This window comes from Manis javanica, chromosome 4 (assembly GCF_040802235.1).
Source record: "Manis javanica isolate MJ-LG chromosome 4, MJ_LKY, whole genome shotgun sequence".
Taxonomy (NCBI): Eukaryota; Metazoa; Chordata; class Mammalia; order Pholidota; family Manidae; genus Manis; species Manis javanica.
The window spans coordinates 73,296,569-73,321,181 of record NC_133159.1 but is presented as its reverse complement, the minus strand read 5'-3'; the positions used below and the strand labels follow the sequence as shown (position 1 = coordinate 73,321,181).

At 37.3% G+C, this 24,613-nt stretch overlaps 1 protein-coding gene across 2 annotated transcripts in view; it reads right to left on the bottom strand.

The window, feature by feature from the left end:
• Positions 1 to 24,613, bottom strand: part of HS2ST1 (heparan sulfate 2-O-sulfotransferase 1) — a 209,707-nt gene that overhangs the window by 12,050 nt on the left and 173,044 nt on the right. For both annotated transcript variants that reach the window (XM_037012498.2, XM_037012499.2), the window contains exon 4: positions 21,136 to 21,274. In XM_037012498.2, coding sequence (XP_036868393.1) covers positions 21,136 to 21,274 — 139 coding nt within the window. The remainder of the gene's footprint in view (positions 1 to 21,135; positions 21,275 to 24,613) is intronic.

The window sequence follows — 24,613 nt, the reverse complement described above, 5'->3', positions numbered from 1 at the left end:
ATCAGACTTCTCAAAAGAAACCCTACAGGCCAGAAGAGAATGGCATGATATACTTAATGCAATGAAACAGAAGGGCCTTGAACCAAGGATACTGTATCCAGCACGACTATCATTTAAATATGATGGTGGGATTAAACAATTCCCAGACAAGCAAAAGCTGAGGGAATTTGCTTCCCACAAACCACCTCTACAGGGCATCCTACAGGGACTGCTCTAGATGGGAGCACCCCTAAAAAGAGCACAGAACAAAACACACAACATATGAAGAATGGAGGAGGAGGAATAAGAAGGGAGAGAAGAAAAGAATCTCCAGACAGTGTATATAACAGCTCAATAAGCGAGCTAAGTTAGGCAGTAAGATACTAAAGAAGCTAACCTTGAACCTTTGGTAACCACAAATCTAAAGCCTGAAATGGCAATAAGTACATATCTCTCAATAGTCACCCTAAATGTAAATGGACTTAATGCACCAATTAAAAGACATAGAGTAATAGAATGGATAAAAAAGCAAGACCCATCTATATGCTGCTTACAAGAAACTCACCTTAAACCCAAAGATAAGCATAGACTAAAAGTCAAGGGATGGAAAAACATATTTCAGGCAAACAACAGTGAGAAGAAAGCTGGGGTTGCAGTACTAATATCAGACAAAATAGACTTCAAAACAAAGAAAGTAACAAGAGATAAAGAAGGCCACTACATAATGATAAAGGGCTCAGTCCAACAAGAGGATATAACCATTCTAAATATATATGCACCCAATACAGGAGCACCAGCATATGTGAAGCAAATACTAACAGAACTAAAGAGGGAAATAGACTGCAATGCATTCATTTTAGGAGACTTCAACACACCACTCACCCCAAAGGATAGATCCACCGGGCAGAAAATAAGTAAAGACACACAGGCACTGGACAACACACTAGAACAGATGGACCTAATAGACATCTATAGAACTCTACATCCAAGAGCAACAGGATATACATTCTTCTCAAGTGCACATGGAACATTCTCCAGAATAGACCACATACTAGCTCACAAAAAGAGCCTCAGTAAATTCCAAAATATTGAAATTCTACCAACCAATTTTTCAGACCACAAAGGTATGAAAGTAGAAATAAATTCTACAAAGAAAACAAAAAGGCTCACAAACACATGGAGGCTTAACAACATGCTACTAAATAATCAATGGATCAATGAACAAATCAAAATAGAGATCAAGGAATATATAGAAACAAATGACAACAACAACACTAAGCCCCAACTTCTGTGGGATGCAGCGAAAGCAGTCTTAAGAGGAAAGTATATAGCAATCCAGGCACACTTGAAGAAGGAAGAACAATCCCAAATGAATAGTCTAACATCACAATTATTAAAACTGGAAAAAGAAGAACAAAGGAGGCCTAAAGTCAGCAGAAGGAGGGACATAATAAAGATCAGAGAAGAAATAAACAAAATTGAGAAGAATAAAACAATAGCAAAAATCAATGAAACCAAGAGCTGGTTCTTTGAGAAAATAAACAAAATAGATAAGCCTCTAGCCCAACTTATTAAGAGAAAAAGAGAGTCAACACAAATCAACATAATCAGAAATGAGAATGGAAAAATCACGACAGACTCCACAGAAATACAAAGAATTATTAAAGACTACTATGAAAACCTATATGCCAACAAGCTGGAAAACCTAGAAGAAATGGACAACTTCCTAGAAAAATACAACCTCCCAAGACTGACCAAGGAAGAAACACAAAAGTTAAACAAACCAATTACAAGCAAAGAAATTGAAACGGTAATCAAAAAACTACCCAAGAACAAAACCCCGGGGCCGGACGGATTTACCTCGGAATTTTATCAGACACACAGAGAAGACATAATACCCATTCTCCTTAAAGTGTTCCACAAAATAGAAGAAGAGGGAATACTCCCAAACTCATTCTATGAAGCCAACATCACCCTAATACCAAAACCAGGAAAAGACCCCACCAAAAAAGAAAATTACAGACCAATATCCCTGATGAACGTAGATGCAAAAATACTCAATAAAATATTAGCAAACAGAATTCAACAGTATATCAAAAGGATCATACACCATGACCAAGTGGGGTTCATCCCAGGGATGCAAGGATGGTACAACATTCGAAAATCCATCAACATCATCCACCACATCAACAAAAAGAAAGACAAAAACCACATGATCATCTCCATAGATGCTGAAAAAGCATTTGACAAAATTCAACATCCATTCATGATAAAAACTCTCAGCAAAATGGGAATAGAGGGCAAGTACCTCAACATAATAAAGGCCATATATGATAAACCCACAGCCAGCATTATACTGAACAGCGAGAAGCTGAAAGCATTTCCACTGAGATCGGGAACCAGACAGGGATGCCCACTCTCCCCACTGTTATTTAACATAGTACTGGAGGTCCTAGCCACGGCAATCAGACAAAACAAAGAAATACAAGGAATCCAGATTGGTAAAGAAGAAGTTAAACTGTCACTATTTGCAGATGACATGATACTGTACATAAAAAACCCTAAAGACTCCACTCCAAAACTACTAGAACTGATATCGGAATACAGCAAAGTTGCAGGATACAAAATCAACACACAGAAATCTGTAGCTTTCCTATACACTAACAACGAATCAATAGAAAGAGAAATCAGGAAAACAATTCCATTCACCATTGCATCAAAAAGAATAAAATACCTAGGAATAAACCTAACCAAGGAAGTGAAAGACTTATACTCTGAAAACTACAAGTCACTCTTAAGAGAAATTAAAGGGGACACTAATAAATGGAAACTCATCCCATGCTCATGGCTAGGAAGAATTAATATCGTCAAAATGGCCATCCTGCCGAAAGCAATATACAAATTTGATGCAATCCCTCTCAAATTACCAGCAACATTCTTCAATGAATTGGAACAAATAATTCAAAAATTCATATGGAAACACCAAAGACCCCGAATAGCCAAAGCAATCCTGAAAAAGAAGAATAAAGTAGGGGGGATCTCACTCCCCAACTTCAAGCTCTACTACAAAGCCATAGTAATCAAGACAATTTGGTACTGGCACAAGAACAGAGCCACAGACCAGTGGAACAGATTAGAGACTCCAGAAATTAACCCAAACATATATGGTCAATTAATATTTGATAAAGGAGCCATGGACATACAATGGCAAAATGACAGTCTCTTCAACAGATGGTGCTGGCAAAACTGGACCATTGTCTAACCCCATATACAAAGGTAAACTCAAAATGGATCAAAGACCTGAATGTAAGTCATGAAACCATTAAACTCTTGGAAAAAAACATAGGCAAAAACCTCTTAGACATAAACATGAGTGATCTCTTCTTGAACATATCTCCCCAGGCAAGGAAAACAACAGCAATAATGAGCAAGTGGGACTACATTAAGCTGAAAAGCTTCTGTACAGCGAAAGACACCATCAATAGAACAAAAAGGAACCCTACAGTATGGGAGAATATATTTGAAAATGACAGATCCGATAAAGGCTTGACGTCCAGAATATATAAAGGGCTCACAAGCCTCAACAAACAAAAAACAAATAACCCAATCAAAAAATGGGCAGAGGAACTGAACAGACAGTTCTCCAAAAAAGAAATACAGATGGCCAAGAGACACATGAAAAGATGCTCCACATCGCTAATTATCAGAGAAATGCAAAGTAAAACTACAATGAGGTATCACCTCACACCAGTAAGGATAGCTGCCATCCAAAAGACAAACAACAACAAATGTTGGCGAGGCTGTGGAGAAAGGGGAACCCTCCTACACTGCTGGTGGGAATGTAAATTAGTTCAACCATTGTGGAAAGCAGTATGGAGGTGCATCAAAATGCTCAAAACAGACCTACCATTTGACCCAGGAATTCCACTCCTAGGAATTTACCCTAAGAACGCAGCAATCAAGTTTGAGAAAGACAGATGCACTCCTATGTTTATCGCAGCACTATTTACAATAGCCAAGAATTGGAAGCAACCTAAATGTCCATCGGTAGATGAATGGATAAAGAAGATGTGGTACATATACACAATGGAATACTACTCAGCCATAAGAAGTGGAAAAATCCAACCATTTGCAGCAACATGGATGGAGCTGGAGAGTATTATGATCAGTGAAATAAGCCAAGCGGAGAAAGAGAAATACCAAATGATTTCACTCATCTGAGGGGTATAGGAACAAAGGAAAAACTGAAGGAACAAAACAGCAGCAGAATTACAGAACCCAAAAATGGACTAACAGGTACCAAAGGGAAAGGAACTGGGGAGGATGGGTGGGCAGGGAGGGATAAGGGGGGGGAAGAAGAAGGAGGGTATTAAGATTAGCATGCATGGGGGGAGGGAGAAAGGGGAGGGTGGGCTGTACAACACAGAGAGGACAAGTAGTGACTCTACAACATTTTGCTAAGCTGAGGGACAGTAACCGTAATGTGGTTGTTAGGGGGGACCTGATATAGGGGAGAGCATAGTAAACATAGTATTCTTCATGTAAGTGTAGATTAAAAATTAAAAAAAAAAAAAAAAAAAAGAAAGAAAGAAAGAAAGAAAAGGGGGATTACTCCTTAACAGGATAAAACTATTGGTAAATCAAAGATCAACGCATGCTTTAAATATCCTTAATGTTGATCACTTAAAGGGTGTCAGATGATCAGCTATGGAGGTACTCTTTTCTGATAATATTCCTTTCTCTTAATTAAAAAAAAAAAAAAAAAAAGCAGTTACTGTGTGCTGACCTCCAATGAGTTCTGCACAGTGGTATAGAGGGCATGTCAAAGTGTGGGCAAAGGGTCTGTTTGTTTCTATGCAGAAGATCAAGGCCTAGCTTGGATACCCAGAAAATGAACTAAGATACGATATGAGGAGGAGCTTCCGGCATCAGCACTCTCTGGAGGACTTGTGCCGGGGGATGATCATCAAAAAGCCTCCACAGGGATCCGGACGATGCTGCGGTTGTGGCTGCATCCAGCCCACCGTCACCTGGACTTGCCATAGGAATGAAGAGGGAGATGTCTAGGCTGGCATGTGCATACAGTGAGACAACAAATTTGACCGGATCTGTACTGTTGGAACTCAACCAGGAGTTGGGAGGGGTGCAAGTTGTAGCACTCCAAAATCTCATGACTATAGACTATCTATGGTTAAAAGAACATATGGGATGTGAACAGTTCCCAGAAATGGGCTGCTTTAATTTGTCTGATGGTTCAAGTACAGTTGGACAATATCCATCATATCATAGATAAATTTTCACAAATGCCTAGGGTGCCTAAATGGTTTTCTTGGCTTCACTGGAGATGGATGGTAATTATAGATTTGCTTTGTTTATGTCACCGTATTCCTATTATGTTAATATGTGTGTGCAAATTAGTTAGTAGTTTAAAACCTATACAATGTTAAGGTACTATACAAGAAGATATGTCAAAGAAATAATCAATCCTCCCATATTTCCTTCATATGCTACATCTATAGCTTTTCTTCTTCCTTCCTAATTACAACCCTTAAATGGAATTCGTGCCTCATATCGAATTTACCGAGTATCATAATTCCTCCAGGGGTAAAGATACCTCGAGACAAGTGCTGGGCATAGAAGCCACAAGGCATAAATCTGCAAAGAAGTAAAAAGCTAACCTTTGCAAACAATATGGCTTCTCTCTCACTTACCAACTTTACATTTCCCTGTATGGCCCCGGAAGATGACTGGTTAGCCAGAGACGGGTAAGATTCCTCAAGGGAGGAACAACCTAAGACAGGCACAGTCGCAGGGGGGCCATCAGGTGAGAATTTGGGGATCAACAGAGGTGAGGCTCAGAACCTCACCCCCCCTGCTTTGAGAGAAATCTTCTGCATCCGTGGATGTCTTGCTGCCCTTGTCTAGCCTGGATTAATACTTAGTCCATAGGCACACACCTGATCATCTGATCATCTACATTTGCCTTCTTACAGCACTAAACTATGTTTTCTACCTTTATCTTGCATCTACCTACCACTTCAGCATTTTATTAAAAATAAAAATAATAATAATAATAGGAGAAATGTGGGATCAACATATAAATCAAGTACAAAAATCAAATGAATATTCATATTCGACCTGATTGTTTATAGGTCATATTGCATGATCAAAACCGAAAGTTTCAGTGATGAATGCCCTTGTACTGTTCACCATGTAAGAATTTATTCACTATCTAAGAATTCGTTCACCATGTAAGAACTTGTTCGTTATGCTTCAGAAGATTGGAGACTGACGAGAATTAGGCTTGAGATGGATTAATGATTGTACATTGAGCGTTGACCCCCCTATACTGAATTTTATTGTTGTTAACAACCATTTGATCAATAAATATGAGAGATGCCCTCTCAAAAAAAAATAAAAAAAAATAAAAAATTAAACAACCTATACATCTATCTCTACCATGTCCCAATTTCCAAGAAATCTTTGGCTCAATGAACCAAGTGATCATTTATCAGAAGGTTTGACTCCATGCCTATCCAATTTCAAACAGATCCTGGATCATCGTATGGTGCCTCTAAAGCTCAGAAGAGGGACTATGCTTCTTTGCACCTCTATCTGATGAGAGTACACAAGATAAAAAAGAAATTCATTACTAAGGTGACTGTGGGTGAAATCATAATCTTTACCACCATTTCGTGTACATACGTGTGTGTGTGTGTGTGTGTGTGTGTGTAATTAAAAAGATTTTGCTTAAATATAAGAAACCAGGATGTTAAAAGAGGTTATAGTCTTAAAAGTTTCCACAGTTACTACGTGGACAACTTTGGGAATTTCAATATTCACTACTGGAATTAGAACTGATTAATAAATAAGCTTGCAGGATGGCTATTTTACCCCAAATTCTCTAGTTAGCCAACTCCTAGTTCCTGTGCTATTGAAGTATTTTAGTATTTCAAGCAAAGAAAGTCTGTAGATAATCCTCAAGTATAGTTTTGGCCAGTAGCTTTAAATCTGCTAGCCACATGGTAGTATTAAGAGTCACCTCCAAAATTCATTCCTCCCTTCTTCCACAGTCATAGTGTTTTGGCTTCACTTGCAGTTAGGTATGGCTACGTGGCTAAGTTCTTGCCAGCAAACTGAAGGCAGAAGTAATGTGACCAAGTTCTGGTCACTTGGTTGATTAAAAGGAAACTGCTTGCCCTCCACTTTCCTGCCTCCCACAGCCTGGAAGGTGGATGTATGTAGTGTGACCAAATTCAACCAAGCACATAAGGACAGCCCCCTGAAGAATGGCAGAGTAACAGTACGGAAGGAAACAAAGTCCCTGAATGACAATGTGCAGCAGAGCTGCTCTAAGAGTCAGGGCCCTTATCTTTAGGCTTTTATGTATGATATAGAAATAATCTTATGCAAACTATTGAGTTTCTTTGTTTTAGAAGTTTAGCATCTACTATAATTCACCTACCTAATGTTTTATTAGACAATATAAAAAGAAAAATAGTTTGCGTTTTGTCTCCTTTTTGGTTCCTTTTTAACATTTGGGGAAGTGTTTCACTCCTGTCATCTACAAGAAAAAGCCAAAGATAGCCAGTAGCAAGGAAGATGTGGAGGAAAAAAACAAAAAACAAGCTATGAATAATCAAAACTTGACAAACATGTATGACTGTGCTAGATCTTGGCATATATGAGAAATTCTCTCATTTTTATATAAATATTTGATGAATAAGTAAGCCAAGTATTCTCTAGTGAGAGAAACCACATTATGTAGTATCTTTACTACATACAACTTGATGAATCAGTACATTTAAGTCTTAAGATTAACTACTGCAGTGAATCCAATAGTGACATCAACACATGGGTTTCTCTACTTATACTATAGAAGATGACTGTTACTCAAAGGCCTAGTCACCAAAATTTTCTGTTTATTTGCTAACTTTTTTTAGCCATCTCCTAAACATTTTGGTCTCACGTTTTATAAATAGGACTTTCTATAAGTAAATATTTTTTCTCATAAAAACCCAAGTCCTTAAAATAAAAGGCAACACAAACAAATGAAATGAAAATTCCAGACTGTTCCTGTCCCACAAAACCCAGTTCAGCACACCACAGAAACAAAGTTATGATTAGCTTTTTCATTTGAAAACCATCTAATGCTGAGATAGGGCAATTCTTTGTGAACTACATACTACATACAAATGTTTTTAAAAGCACAGAATTATCATAATAGTCGTTAGGCTATTTAGATTATTAGTTTAAATATTTAACTCCTAAAATTGAAGGTTAAAAAATTGAACAAAATTTGGTGCTTATTGAGTTGTGATGGCAATTATATTTACATTCAAATCCTCTTCTGCAAATGATCTTACTTCATGTATCATATAGAAAACTGAAGCTAAGAGTGAGCTCCCTTGACTTCCCGCTTATATAAAAGCTTATCTATATCTGTAGCCCCCTAACTGCCCTCATCTTCAAAGAGGTATTTCCTTATATCTTTGAATACCATTCTTACCCCATTAGGAGAATCTGCTCCATCAATTTTTCTCCAGTTTCTTCTATCATCACTCCTTGTTCTCTTCAATGTTAATAATGCCCAAGTGTCTGTCATCTTAACCATAAAAGCCAAACTTTTATCTGAAAAGTAATCTTTCCTCTCAGTCTTAACCTCATCCCTCTGTATCTCCTCAGCTCTTTGGATTCCACTTTAACTCCTTTCTCTGACATCCTAATGATCTCTCCATTGATGAATCTAAGGTATACTTTAAGTCTTCAATTCACTAGCCTCTTTGCAATTGCAATTATTTTCCCATCCATTTCAAGAACATGCCAGGTCTTCTACTCTGACCTCAGTCTCCTCTGCCTAGTCCTTGAATGTTGGCATTCCCCAGAACTACATGTCTGCAACCTTTCCTTTTCTTCTTTTTTTATTTGGTCCTCTCTTCATATTCTGTAAGTCTTTCAAGTGCAATTTCATTCAATCCCTTGTTTCAACTCCCACCTAATGCTGATGACTCCCAAATCTATGATTAGTTCACATCTATTTCTTAAGATAAAAACACAGTCTCTAGGGGATACCTCCACCTACTTGTACATGACTAAAAACAGTATTTAATTTGAACTTATCACCTTTCTTCAACTTTATTACAAGTGATTCTTCCTTTTATTTTTTTTCTCTTTTGGAGAAAGGAACTACCTATGGTCCAATCAGAAATCTGGGAAGAAGACAAGTCAAGGCTGACTCTCGGATGCATACATTTTACTGAGGGAAAACTAGTTATCAAACCTTTAAAATATGAACTGCAATAATATTATACATTTTTTCTGTGCTGTTTTTAAAATATAAAATATTTCCTAAGCAAACAAGTTCTCAAATGCCTCGGTGTCAAGTTTTAGTGTAGTATTAAAGAATATCCACAGTTTTCTAAAAGGCTACTAAAATCCTCCCTTTTGCAATTATATATCTGTGTAAAGCTGGATTTTCTTGACACACTTCAACCAAAAGAATATACTAAGCAGACTGATTCAACAGCATATATGAAAATCCAGTTATCTACATTAATCCAGAAACTTTTAAAAATTATAAAAACATAAAATGCCACTTTATATTTTCTGTGAGAATGGTTATTTGCATTGAAATATATCATTTATGTCACCATATGAAGTTTCCTACTGTTACTGTTAATTAATATTTTGAAATGTCTCAGTAAATTGGTAAATTTATTGATATTGGCAAATATCAGTAGATAGAACCCACAAAAATAAAAACCTTGGGGGGGGGCTTCCTCAATAATTAAGAGTAAAAGGAGTTCTTAGACTAAAAAGTTTGAGAACCACAGATTTATCCATATAGTTCTTCAATGCTAACCTCTGGATTATTTAATATCCCGACTTTCCAGGTACTAGGCAGAGATTAAGTAAAACTCTAGTTATAAAATAGGAAAAATAGAGTATTTGAAATCCCCCAAATAAAACAAATCTTGTGCTCCTTACGAGATCAACTGAGACCTATCATAGGTATACATATGCATAAATGTGTTTGAAATCACTGACCAGAAAGCAGTTTAGATTACAGAGTACTGCCGTTTAAAGCATAATAGTTGCCATGAGTACTGAACTGAATATTGTCTAATATGCTTCAACATATCACTTGAGGTGTAAACAATATACAATTTCATGGAAGTGAAGCCATTGCCAGTATTTCCAACCTTTGTCTTTGCAAGGTACCTCCTACATCATCATAGTCACCCTTCAGTTCCCCATTATCTTCAAATACCCTGCCATTTTCAAAAATATTACATTCCACGCACATATCCCCTTTACAAATATTAGTTTATTAATGAAAACGTTTGCCAGTTAAAGATATTAAGGAGTTATTAAACATCCCAGAATGTTACCAAATTTGTGTCATGAGAAACAAGCCAAATTATTTTAAATGTGTGTTTCAATATGTTTTAAGACTGAGAAGGTCCATTTTACCTATTTAAACCAAGTAATTTTTCACTTTAATAAAGGATTTGTAGATGGCCCTGTTCTCATGAGAACTAAGGTAGTACAATAGTATTTTGCTGATTTTACTAATATTACATCTAAATATATAGGTGTATTTATATATATATATTTTTTTTAAGTTTATTTACTCATTTATTAATGAGGGAATTGGGAAGATGTTAAGACAGGCTCAAAGAGCATTTGAGGACCTAGGTACTTACAGGCAATTTAAAAAAGGAATGTTAGGATAAGATTGCTGGACTAGATACAAAAAACTGGCTCATAGCCTACAGGTCAATTAGCATAACCCTTTAGATTATCTGTTCCATTTGCATCTCTATTGGACAAAAATCTCTAAGTTTCATGATACCATCATGAAGTCTGGAACCTTTAATCAGTAGTAAATAGTAAATTAAACAATGGCATGCCCTAGACAATCCTTGGGTAGGCCTTCAAACCATATAATACTGACAGGACTTGTTATCTACTTTTTTTTTCCTTTTTCCAATTTTTGATACTTTTTTTTTTGTTTTTTTTTTTTTTTGAGAGGGCATCTCTCATATTTATTGATCAAATGGCTGTTAACAACAATAAAACTCTGTATAGGGGACTCAATGCTCCATGCACAATCATTAATCCACCCCAAGCCTAATTCTCATCAGTCTCCAATCTTCTGAAGCACAATGAACAAGTTCTTACATGGTGAACAAATTCTCACATAGTGAATAAGTTCTTACATGGTGAACAGTACAAGGGCAGTCATCACAGAAACTTTCGGCTTTGATCACACATCATGAACTATAAACAATCAGGTCAAATATGAATATTCGTTTGATTTTTATACTTGATTTATATGTGAATCCCACATTTCTCCCCCATTATTATTATTATTATTATTATTTTTATTTTTAATAAAATGCTGAAGTGGTAGGTAGATGCAAGATAAACGTAGAAAACATAGTTTAGTGTTGTAAGAGAGCAAATGTGGATGATCAGGTATGCGCCTATAGACTAAGTGTTAATCCAAGCTACACAAAGGCAATAAAATATCCACGGATGCAGGAGATTTCTCTCAAAACAGGGGGGGTGAGGTTCTAAGCCTCACCTCTGTTGATCCCCAATTTCTCACCTGATGGCCCCCCTGCGACTGTGCCTGTCTTAGGTTGTTCCTCCCTTGAGGAATCTTACCCGTCTCTGGCTAAACAGTCATCTTCCGGGGCTATACAGGGAAATGTAAACTTGGTAAGTGAGAGAGAAGCCATATTGTTTGAAAAGGTTAGCTTTTTACTTCTTTGCAGATTTATGCCCTGTGGCTTCTATGCCCAGCATTTGTCTTGAGGTATCTTTACCACTTGGAGGAATTATGATACTCGGTGAATTCGATATGAGGCACAAATTCTATTTAAGGGTTGTAATTAGGAAGGAAGAAGAAAAGCTATAGAGGTAGCAGACGGAAGAAAACATGGGAAGATTGATTATTTCTCTGCAATATCTTCTTGTAGAGAAACTTAAGCGTGTATAGGTTTTAAACTACTAATTAAATTGTGCACACTCATTAACATAATAGGAATACAGTTACATAACCAAAGCAGATCTATAATTACCAGCCATCTCCAGTGAAACCAAGAAAACCAGTTAGGCATCCTAGGCATTTGTGAAAATTTATGTATGATATGATGGATATTGTCCAACTAAACTTGAACAGTCTGAGAGAAATCAGACAAGTTAAAACAACCCATTCCTGGGAACTGTTCACTTCCCATGTGTTCTTTTAACAGTATATAGTCTGTAGTTGTAAGATTTTGGAGCACTACAACTTGCACTTCTCCTAATTCTTGGTTGAGTTCCAACAGTATAGATCCAGTCAAATTTGTTGCTTTACTAAAAGCACAGGCCAGCTTAGATATCTCCTTCTTCATTCCAATGGCAAGTCCAGGAACTGGTGGGATGAATGCAACTACAACTGCAACAGCACCAGTATCTTTGTTGAAGTTTTTTGATGATCATCTTCTGGTATGAGTCTTCCAGAGAGTGCTGATGTTGGAAGTTCTTCATATCGTATCTTAGTTCATTTTCTGGGAAGCCCAATTAGGCTTTGATCCTCTGTATAAACACAAACAGACCCTTTGCCCACACTTTGATATGCCCTTTATACCATTGTGTAGAACTCACTGGAGGTCACCACACAGGAACTGCTTTTTTTTTTTTAAGAGAAAGGAATATTATCAGAAAAATGTACCTCCATAGCCGATCATCTGACACCCTTCAAGCGATCAAAATTAAGCATATTTAGAGCATGCATTAATCGTTGATTTACAGTTAGTTTTATTCTATAAGGGAGTAATCCCCCTTTTCTTTCTTTTTCTTTTCTTTTTTTTGTTATCATTAATGTACACTTACATGAAGAATATTATATTTACTAGGCTCTCCCCTATACCAGGTCCCCCCTATGAACCCCTTTACAGTCACTGTCCATCAGCATAGCAAAATGTTGTAGAATCACTACTTGTCTTCTCTGTGTTGTACAGCCCTCCCCTTTCTCCCACACCCCCATTGTGCATGCTAATCTTAATACCCCCCTTCTTCTCATCCACCCTTATCCCTCCCTACCCACCCATCCTCCCCAGTCCCTTTCCCTTTGGTACCTGTTAGTCCATTCTTGGATTCTGTGATTCCGCTGCTGTTCTGTTCCTTCAGTTTTTCCTTTGTTCTTATACTCCACAGATGAGTGAAATCATTTGGTATTTCTCTTTCTCCACTTGGCTTATTTCACTGAGCATAATACCCTCCAGCTCCATCCATGTTGCTGCAAATGGTAGGATTTTCCCTCTTCTTATGGCTGAGTAATATTCCATTGTGTATATGTACCACATCTTCTTTATCTATTCATCTACCAATGGACATTTAGGTTGCTTCCAATTCTTGGCTATTAAAAATAGTGCTGCGATAAACATAGGGGTGCATCTGTCTTTTTCAAACTTGATTGCTGCTTTCTTAGGGTAAATTCCTAGAAGCGGAATTCCTGGGTCAAATGGTAAGTCTATTTTGAACATTTTGAGGAACCTCCATACTGCTTTCCACAATGGTTGAACTAATTTACATTCCCAACAGCAATGTAGGAGGGTTCCCCTTTCTCCACAGCCTCACCAACATTTGTTGTTGGTTGTCTTTTGGATGGTAGCCATCCTTACTGGTGTGAGGTGATACCTCATTGTAGTTTTAATTTGTATTTCTCTGATAATTACAAATTATGGAGCATCTTTTCATGTATCTGTTGGCCATCTGTATTTCTTTTTTGGAGAACTGTCTGTTCAGTTCCTCTGCCCATTTTTTAATTGGATTATTTGTTTTTTGTTTGTTGAGGCATGTGAGCTCTTTATATATTTTGGATGTCAAGCCTTTATCGGATCTGTCATTTACAAATATATTCTCCCAGACTGTAGGATACATTTTTGTTCTATTGATGGTGTATTTTGCTGTACAGAAGGTTTTCAGCTTAATATAGTCCCACTTGTTCATTTTTGCTGTTGTTTTCCTTGCCCGGGGAGATATGTTCAAGAAGAGGTCACTCATGTTTATGGCTAAGAGGTTTCTGCCTATGTTTTTTTCTAAGAGTTTAATGGTTTCGTGACTTACATTCAGGTCTTTGATCCATTTTGAGTTTACTTTTGTATATGGGGTTAGACAATGGTCCAGTTTCATTCTCCTACATGTAGCTGTCCAGTTTTGCCAGCACCATCTGTTGAAGAGACTGTCATTTCACCATTGTATGTCCATGGCTCCTTTATCAAATATTAATTGACCATATATGTTTGGGTTAATGTCTGGAGTCTCTAGTCTGTTCCACTGGTCTGTGACTCTGTTCTTGTGCCAGTACCAAATTGTCTTGATTACTATGGCTTTATAGTAGAGCTTGAAGTTGGGGAGTGAGATCCCCCCTACTTTATTCTTCTTTTTCAGGATTGCTTTGGCTATTCGGGGTCTTTGGTGTTTCCATATGAATTTTTGAATTATTTGTTCCAGTTCATTGAAGAATGTTGCTGGTAAGCTGAAGGGATTGCATCAAATCTGTATATTGCTTTGGGCAGGATGGCCATTTTGACGATATTAATTCTTCCTAGCCATGAGCATGGGATGAGTTTCCATTTATTAGTGTCCCCTTTAATTTCTAGTTTTCAGACTTGTAGTTTTCAGAGTATAAATCTTTCACTTCTTTGGTTAGGTTTATTCCTAGGTATTTTATTCTTTTTGATGCAATGGTGAATGGAATTGTTTTCCTGATTTCTCTTTCTATTGATTCATTGTTAGTGTATAGGAAAGCTACAGATTTCTGTGTGTTAATTTTGTATCCTGCAACTTTGCTGTATTCCGATATCAGTTCTAGTAGTTTTGGAGTGGAGTCTTTAGGGTTTTTTATGTACAATATCATGTCATCTGCAAATAGTGACAGTTTAACTTCTTCTTTACCAATCTGGATTCCTTGTATTTCTTTGTTTTGTCCGAAAGCTGTGGCTAGGACCTCCAGTACTATGTTAAATAACAGTGGGGAGAGCTGGCATCCCTGTCTAGTTCCTGATCTCAGAGGAAAAGCTTTCAGCTTCTCGCTGTTCAATATAATGTTGGCTGTGGGTTTATGATATATGGCCTTTATTATGTTGAGGTACTTGCCCTATATGCCCATTTTGTTGAGAGTTTTTATCATGAATGGATGTTGAATTTTGTCAAATGCTTTTTCAGCATCTATGGAGATGATCATGTGGTTTTTGTCTTTCTTTTTGTTGATGTGGTGGATGATGTTGATGGATTTTCGAATGTTGTACCATCTTTGCATCCCTGGGATGAATCCCACTTGGTCATAGTGTACGATCCTTTTGATGTATTTTTGAATTTGGTTTGGTAATATTTTGTTGAGTATTTTTGAATCTATGTTCATCAGGGATATTGGTCTGTAATTTTCTTTTTTGGTGGGGTCTTTGCCTGGTTTTGGTATTAGGGTGATGTTGGCTTCATAGAATGAGTTTGGGAGTATTCCCTCCTCTTCTATTTTTTTGGAAAACTTTAAGGAGAATGGGTATTATGTCTTCCCTTTATGTCTGATAAAATTCCAAGGTAAATCCATCTGGCCCGGGGGTTTTGTTCTTTGGTAGTTTTTTGATTACTGCTTCAATTTCGTTGTTGGTAATTGGTCTGTTTAGATTTTCTGTTTCTTTCTGGGTCAGTCTTGGAAGGCTGTATTTTTCTAGGAAGTTGTCCATTTCTTCTAGGTTTCCCAGCTTGTTAGCATATAGGTTTTTATAGTACTCTCTAATAATTCTTTGTATTTCTGTGGAGTCCGTCATGATTTTTCCTTTCTCATTTCTGATTCTGTTGATTTGTGTTGAATCTCTTTTCCTCTTAATAAGTCTTGCTAGAGGCTTATCTATTTTGTTTATTTTCTCAAAGAACCAGCTCTTGGTTTCATTGATTTTTTCTATTGTTTTATTCTTCTCAATTTTATTTATTTCTTCTCTGATCTTTATTATGTCCCTCCGTCTGCTGACCTTAGGCCTCATTTGTTCTTCTTTTCCAATTTCGAAAATTGTGACATTAGACCATTCATTTGGGATTGTTCTTCCTTCTTTAAATATGCCTGGATTGCTATATACTTTCCTCTTAAGACTGCTTTTGCTGTATCTCACAGTAGTTGGGGCTTTGTGTTGTTGTCATCATTTGTTTCCATATATTACTGGATCTCCATTTTGATTTGGTCATTGATCCATTGATTATTTAGGAGCATGTTGTTAAGCCTCCATGTGTTTGTGAGCCTTTCTGCTTTCTTTGTACAGTTTATTTCTAGTTTTATGCCTTTGTGGTCTGAAAAGTTGGTTGGAAGGATTTCAATCTTTTGGAATTTACTGAGGCTCTTTTTGTGTCCTAGTATGTGGTCTATTCTGGAGAATGTTCCATGTGCACTTGAGAAGAATGTGTATCCTGTTGTTTTTGGATGTAGAGTTCTGTAGATGTCTATTAGGTCCATCTGTTCTAGTGTGTTGTTCAGTGCCTCTGTGTCCTTACTTATTTTCTGTCTGGTGGATCTGTCCTTTGGTGTTAGTGGTGTGTTGAAGTCTCCCAGAATGAATGCATTACATTCTATTTCCTCCTTTAGTTCTGTTAGTATTTGTTTCAGATATGTTGGTGCTCCTGTATTGGGTGCATATATATTTAGAATGGTTATATCCTCTTGTTGGACTGAGCCCTTTATCATTATATAATGTCCTTCTTTATCTTTTGTTAGTTTCTTTATTTTGAAGTCTGCTTTGTCTGATACTAGTATTTCAACACCTGCTTTTTTCTCTCTGTTGTTTGCATGAAATATCTTTTTCCATCCCTTGACTTTAAGTCTGTGCATGTCTTTGGGTTTGAGGTGAGTCTCTTGTAAGCAGCATATGGATGGATCTTGCTTTTTTATCCATTCTATTACTCTGTGTCTTTTGATTGGTGCATTCAGTCCATTTACATTTAGGGTGATTATTGAAAGGTATGTACTTATTCCATTGCAGGCTTTAAGTTTGTGGTTACCAAAGGTTCAGGGGTAGCTTCTTTACTATCTTACTGTCTAACTTAACTCGCTTGTTGAGCTATTATAAACACAGTCTGATGATTCTTTATTTCTCTCCCTTCTTATTCCTCCTTCTCCCTTCCTTATATGTTGGGTGTTTTGTTCTGTGCTCTTTTTATGAGTGCTCCCATCTAGAGCAGTCCCTGTAAGATGCTCTGTAGAGGTGGTTTGTGGGAGGTAAATTCCCTCAACTTTTGCTTGTCTGGGAATTGTTTAATCCCTTCTTCATATTTAAATGATAATCGTGCTGGATACAGTAGTCTTGGTTCGAGGCCCTTCTGTTTCATTGCATTAAGTATATCATGCCATTCTCTTCTGGCCTGTAGGGTTTCTGTTGAGAGGTCTGATGATAGCCTGATGGGTTTTCCTTTGTAGGTGACCTTTTTTTTCTCTCTGGCTGCCTTTAGTACTTTTTCCTTGTCTTTGATCTTTGCCATTTTAATTATTATGTGTCTTGGTGTTGCTCTCCTTGGATCCTTTGTCATGGGAGTTCTGTGTACCTCTGTGGTCTGAGAGGCCATGTCCTCCCCTAGTTTGGGGAAGTTTTCAGCAATTATTTCTTCAAAGACACTTTCTATCCCTTTTTCTCTCTCTTCTTCTTTTTCTGGTACCCCTATAATGTGCATATTGTTCCATTTCGATTGGTCACTCAGCTCTTAGAATTCTTTCATTCCTGGAGATCCTTTTATCTCTCTCTGCATCAGCTTCTCTGTGTTCCTGTTCTCTGTTTTCTAGTCCATTAATGGTCTCTTGCATCTCGTCCATTCTGTTCTGAAGTCCTTCCAGAGCTTGTTTTATTTCTGTATTCTCCTTCCTTAGTTCTTGCATATTTCTCTACAAGTCCATCAGTATGGTTATGACTTTTGTTTTGAATTCTTTTTCAAGAAGACTGGTTAAATCTGTCTCCCCAGGTTCCTTCTCAGGGTAAGATATAGCAGATGCTGAAGCTGTCTGGGTTAGTCTTGTCTGGATCAAATTTTTTTGCCTTTTCATGTTTATAGGTGCTATTGACTGTCAGCTGGGAGAGCCAAACTTTCCATTTGCTACTGGCCTTTCTTTACTGGGACAACTGCGACCCCTAGTGGCTTGTGTTGGGTAATTGTGTGTAGACTGGGTCTTTGTGTCTTGCCCGGCCGGTGTGGAGGAAGCTCCCTTGCTCAGGGCGTGACCAGCCACAGGCTGCTTCTCTGCTATGGCCGCGCCCTGGAAGGGTGATGGACGGGGGGGGCTGTTTAGTTGTTTACATCCTTGAGGGGTCTCAGAGCTGTTGCCCAGGGGGTTAGTGCACCCAGTTTTCCCTGGAATTTCCAGCTTCTGGACTGTGACCTGGGTTGTTTCCGTCCAGCTTTTGCGTCCCTGTCCCTTTAAGACTTTCAAAAAGCACTCGCTTTTCTTTGTCACAGGGGCATCAGCTTCGGGACCCACTCAGAGGTCTTGCTGCCCTGTTTCCCTAGTTTCCAGCCCTCCACACATGCACTGTGTCTGCGCTCTGGTGCGGATGGCTAGGGCTGGGTGTTTAGCAGTCCTGGGCTCCCTCTCCCTTCCCTCTCCAACTCCTGTCCTCCCGCCAGGAGCTGGGATGAGGGGTGCTCGGGTCCCGCCAGGCCAGGGGTTGTATCTTACCCCTTTCACTAGGTGCTGGGCTCTCTCACGTGTGGATGTAGTCTGCTGTTGTCCTGTGTCTTCTGGTCTCTCTTTTAGGATTAGTTGTATTTGTTGTATTTTCAAAAATATGTATGTTTTTGGGAGGAGATTCCCACTGTCCTACTCATGCCGCCATCTTGGCTCCACCCCTATTAATATATATTTTGTAATGATAATGAAAAACAAAAAACAACCCCTAATACCATTTGGGTGCAGAATGGTTAAATCTCCAGGCTTGAGAGAGCATATCTACCTAAAACTCTCAAAAATGAAATGTAAGTAATATTAAAATATTTGCCTGTATTTTTTTGTGAGGACTGAATAAACACCTTTGAAATATCTCTCACATTAAAAAATGTTGAGTAATAATTTACTTTCTCTCTGTTCTTTGAAAAGGGCATAGAGGGATTAAGACTGTGAGCCCTGGGATTAATGTGCTTGGGTTTAAATTCCAGCTTTACCATTCACTGGCAGTGTAAAACCGGGCAAAGTACTCTCTGTGCCTCAGTTTCCACATCTGTAAAATGGAGACAGTAAGAGCAACTACTCCACAGAATTGTTGTACAGGCTACCTGAGAAAATAGATGTATTATATATAACTTAAAACAGTGCTTGATACACAATAAGATGTGAGCTATTGTTATTATATTATCATTAGATATTATTATTATTAGGTAATTCTATAAACTACACAGGCTAGCAACCACAAGCCTATGGCATACAGAGCTGACAGTGACAAATGGTGAATGTACGAACCTACATGACTGCAAATCTTTTCCCTACCAATATTAATAGTCCTTTGGCCAAAGGGATGGATACTAAACTTTATTGAGTAAGAGCTAGTGTAAAAGATAGGGCTAAAAAAGGAAGGGAAGGAGGGAAGGAAGGATGAGAAAGGAAGAAAGAGAGAAGAGAGAAAGAGAGGAAGAAAGAAAGAGAGGAAGGAAAGAATGAAGGCAAGAAGGAAGGAAGAGAAAGAAGTTAAGCATTGAAGTGAATTTAGAAATAACTATCAAAATATTCTAAAGTACTAGGTCACCAAAGAGTTACACTACTGGATTTTATAAAATTTGACAGAATCTCCATAATAACTGCATATACATTTTTAGAAGATTAAATAATGCTAAGAGATCAGTGGGCACAAAAAAGAAAAAAAGGTTTCATCAGTTATTTGTGTTTGGATCAGTACATTCTGCCTAACACTTTGAGATTAGAGAAGGAAATAGCAGTATCTAGAAAACACAAAAACGTAAATAAAAGAAAACCCATTGCTTCCTCATGTGACACAGAAGGCAAAAATCAATTGTTGGATGTTAATTATTACAATATATCAATTATCTAGCATCACTACTATGTAACACTTCAAGATTATCAGGTGTGTAATTCGTTCGTTCATCCACTTGCTAGGTGCTTACAGATTTGCTAAATAGTGGGGCAAGAAAGATGAGTGAAATATAGTCACTGCTTCAGAAAGTTCATATCCTTTTGGACAAGAGATATGTGTAAACAAATAATTCAAACATCACAAAATAAATGCTTAAAAAATGGAGATTGAATGGAGTGCTCTGGGAACTTTGAAAGGACATGACCAAGGGCCTGGGGGCACCAGAAAAGACTTTATAGAAAAGGTAACATTTGAACTGAATCTTGAAGGAAGACAGTGTTTTACAGAGTGAAGGAGAAACATTCTAAACATAGGGAGCGAAATGTGTGCAGAAAGTAGATGAAGCAGTAAGAAGTTTGGAGGACGGTGACGTGTCATGTGGCTGGAGCACTGGGTGCCTGAGGGAAAATGAAGCAGGAGAGGCAGGTCTCAGATTATGTCAGATTGTGACTTCTGTACTGTGGGCAATCCTGCCAGCAATGAGGTTCCAGTAAAGGTGTACCACCAGAAAAGTGACACATCGTTATAGTTTCTCAGAAAAACAACTCTGGTGCTTATCTGTAGGATGCACTTAAATTGAAAGCAGCCCAAAGCTGAATCTGCTAAGTAAGAACTCTGTTAAGCTATTATTATTGTTTTACCTGAAAAAATACTGACTTCAGCAAAAGTGTCCCTAAACTGAGATCACAAATTAGTATCAACTGCCATCATCAAGACTAAGAGAAACAAAGTAAGTACACAAATATATATTAATGAATAATTACAATGGTCTCAAAGAAAATTGTTAATAGGACTATGACAAAACAAATATTCAGCCCTGAAACAGAAGTAAAATATTTTTTAAATGATAAAAAATTATATATACTCCAAAATATCAACCATAAAAATAGTTTTACTTATACTTCTTTATAGTTTTGGATTCTTTTCAAATTTTCCACAATAAGCAAGTAGTACATTTATAATCAGTAATAAATTTTAGAAGCATACAGTTTATTGCAGCTCATAAACAATCATCTGTATAAAAATCTTAACAGTAAAATAGTACCTTCTTGTCTCCTTGTTTTCGTCTTCTTAACCCTGGTCTATAATCATCTCCAAATCTCAGAAAATAATAGTAGGAAACTAGCCGCTCAATAGGATCCCTTATAACATTAATGTAAATTGGTTTCTTCTTCACACCAAATCTAAAATAGAACAAAATTTCAAAGGTGAAATTGAAATTATCATTCTGTTTAGGGGTTTCCTGAAATTATAAATTTGAGTTACTAATTCTTTATGGGAGAATTTAAATAGAATATGTAGAGATTACAAAACATCTTATGATTATGTTACAACAAAATAAACAAGAAGTAAGAATTTAAAAATTACAGATGATGATAAAGTGCAGAAAATAAAGCTGAAAACTGAATTTTAAATTATTTAAAATTTTACTGGCAAGAATTACATAAAAAATTTTAATTTTATGTAGCAATGATTTCTCATTTCTGTTCTACCAAACTAGATAAACATCAATGGATTCAGCATAAGCTATACCAGTGTGAGCATTTGAGTATACCTTCTACTAATGCTAATTTTAAAGAAAAGACAGATGTAAAAGACATTAAGTTCTCAGCATTATCTCCACAGGGAATGATAAGAGTTGAAGGAACACAGAGGCTTTTATTTTAGCAACTCTTGCAGACTCTAGAATTGAGCAACTGGCTCCCTGTTCTCATATCCTCACCTGTCTCAGTCTTGAAACCTTCGTGTTACCTCGACTCTCCACACTCCTTTATTCTTCACTTAGTACAGCTACCAAGTCCTTCTGATTTTTTCTTTTGTAGGCTTTCTCTCAGATTTGACCTGTCCTCATCATTTCCTTTCTCTTCACCATTGCCTTCTTCCTAGGCTTCATGCTTAGATTACTGCAATAACCTAGTTGATTTCCTTGCATTCAGTCACTCTCCCTTTCAATCTACCTTTCATACCAATTCTCAACTGATATTCCTGAAACAACTTCTATTAGATCACCTTCTTAGGAATCTGAAATACCTCTATTGTTTATGTTGACATCAAACCTAATCTCCTTCGCCTGACTGTTAATGTCTGCTTGCCTTGTCTTAGGTACCACCTTACTGATCTAACTTTATTTTCAACTCTTCTCAAATAAGAAACCATTTATCTTCTACAGTTAGGTCCACCTCTTCCACTCCATATACTTAATCCTATTTCTACTTACATGCCTTTGGTCATTCTGTCTTCCTTAACTAGAAGGCCATGCTCATTTTTCTATTCTTTCTTTCTATTACATTAATTCATTAAATAATTATTTTTTGTGTACCCAATATATGCTAGGTACTATACTAATAATAGGCATACAGCAGTGAAAAGAAAGGCAAACCTCCTTGTCCTTTTGGAGCTTACATCTTATTTGGAGGACACAGGATATAAATAAATAATAAAATATGCCAGATGGTAAAAAGTACTAGGGAGAAAAATGATGCAGTGAAAGGGAACAGGAGTGCCAGGAGACATGGGGAGAATATAATTCAAAGTAAGGTTGTTCAGGAAGGCTTCACTAGTATTATGTGATGAGCATGGAGCCATGTAGATATCTGGGCAAAGTGTCCCAGGAACATGAGACTTTCAAATAGAAAAGGCTGAAGCAAAGATGTGGCACATATACACAATGGAATATTATTCAGCCGTAAGAAGAAAACAAATCCTACCATTTGCAACAACATGGATGGAGCTAGAGGGTATTATATGCAGTGAAATAAGCCAGGCAGAGAAAGACAAGTAGCAAATGATTTCCCTCATTTGTGGAGTATAAGAACAAAGGAAAACTGAAGGAACAAAACAGCAGCAGAATCACAGAACCCAAGAATGGACTAACAGTTACCAAAGGGAAAGGGACTGGGGACGATGGGTGGGAAGGGAGGGATAAGGGTGGGGAAAAAGAAAGGGGACATTACGATTAGCATGTATAATGTGGGGGGGAGGGGCATGGGGAGGGCTGTACAACACAGAGAAGACAAGTAGTGATTCTACAACATCTTACCACGCTGATGGACAGTGACTGTAATGGGGTTTGTGGGGGGGACTTGGTGAAGGAGGGATCCTAGTAAACATAATGTTTTTCATGTAATTGCAGATTAATGATACCAAAAGAAAAAAAAAAAGAAAAAAAAAGAAAAGGCTGAAGCAGCTAAGTGCCAGGTGTTCTTGAGAAATAGCAAGGTCAATCTGGCTCTAGCAGAATCAGAAAGAGGATAATACCAGGAAATGAGCAAAGAATTGGGCATGGAGTGGAGAACTGCAGACCACTAAAGGCATCAGGAGGGTGGCCTGACACAATACAGCAATGTCACGATACAGGACCAAATGTATAGTGTGGTGACTACAGTTACGAGTACTGTATTGTATACATGAAAGTTGCTGTGTGAGTAGATATTAAATGTTTTCACCATAACAACAGCAATAACAAGAACATGGTAATTATGTGAAGGATATGTTAACTTGCCTCACTGTGGTAAACATTTCACAATGTATATGTGTACCAAATCACTACATTGTACACCTTAAACTTACAGGATGTTGTATATCAATCCTATCTCAATAAAGCCCAGGCCTGCTGTTTTGGAATAAACCCTAGAGAGGCAATAATGACATCTTGTGAAGTCCAGAAAGTCTTCTTGATGACTCAGTGTACAGTGCTGTGTGATTTTAATACCTGCACCTAGGAGCTATTGCTATAAGGCAACTCTACCCTTAGCGTATCCTATCAGCATTTTCTCTTGTAACTATTTTCTCCATAGTAGCATTACAAGCCACTTCTGGGTAGGCACAGTACTTTACACTTCTTTTATATATTTCATAGGGCCTAGTATACATAAATACTTGCTTATTGATTAGTACTATTTTGAAAATTAGAAAAATATTGGCAATCTCTCTTAAAATGGGAATCACAATAAGAAATGAGAGTGAAACCTAAGTTGTATAACTCTGAATAAGAGACAGTGAAATTGTTTCTTCTTTTATATCCACTCTTGATACATACACTTATCTGTCTATAGAGACCCTCAATTTTGCTAATAGTTTATAACTTAAAACTTACAAGCTATTAGCTCTTAACTTAAATTTCCCCTTCTTTAAATCATCTTCCAGAGGCACTAAAAAGCATATAGTGAAATTAATCAATTTCACATTTTCCCCTTACTTCTGTCTATTACAATCAATATCATACACACAGTAGGCATAAGTGTTTTACACTAAATTCTTAAGGAAATGAGTCGTGGAAAGAGACTTCAGAAAAGAAAAAGCAAGGTGACCACATAATTCAGTTCTTCTAGCCTCTGAATAGTTTAAAATTAATAGAACACGAAGTTCCTAACTTACAAATTTTCTATACAAACTACTTTGTGTGTAGAAAAGAATCAGCTTTCTTAAATTCTAGTCCTTCTTTCAACACTAAGTAACTCCAAGTCACTAAAACTACAGAGAATCCTTGTAACATCTTACTACGCTGATGGACAGTGACCACA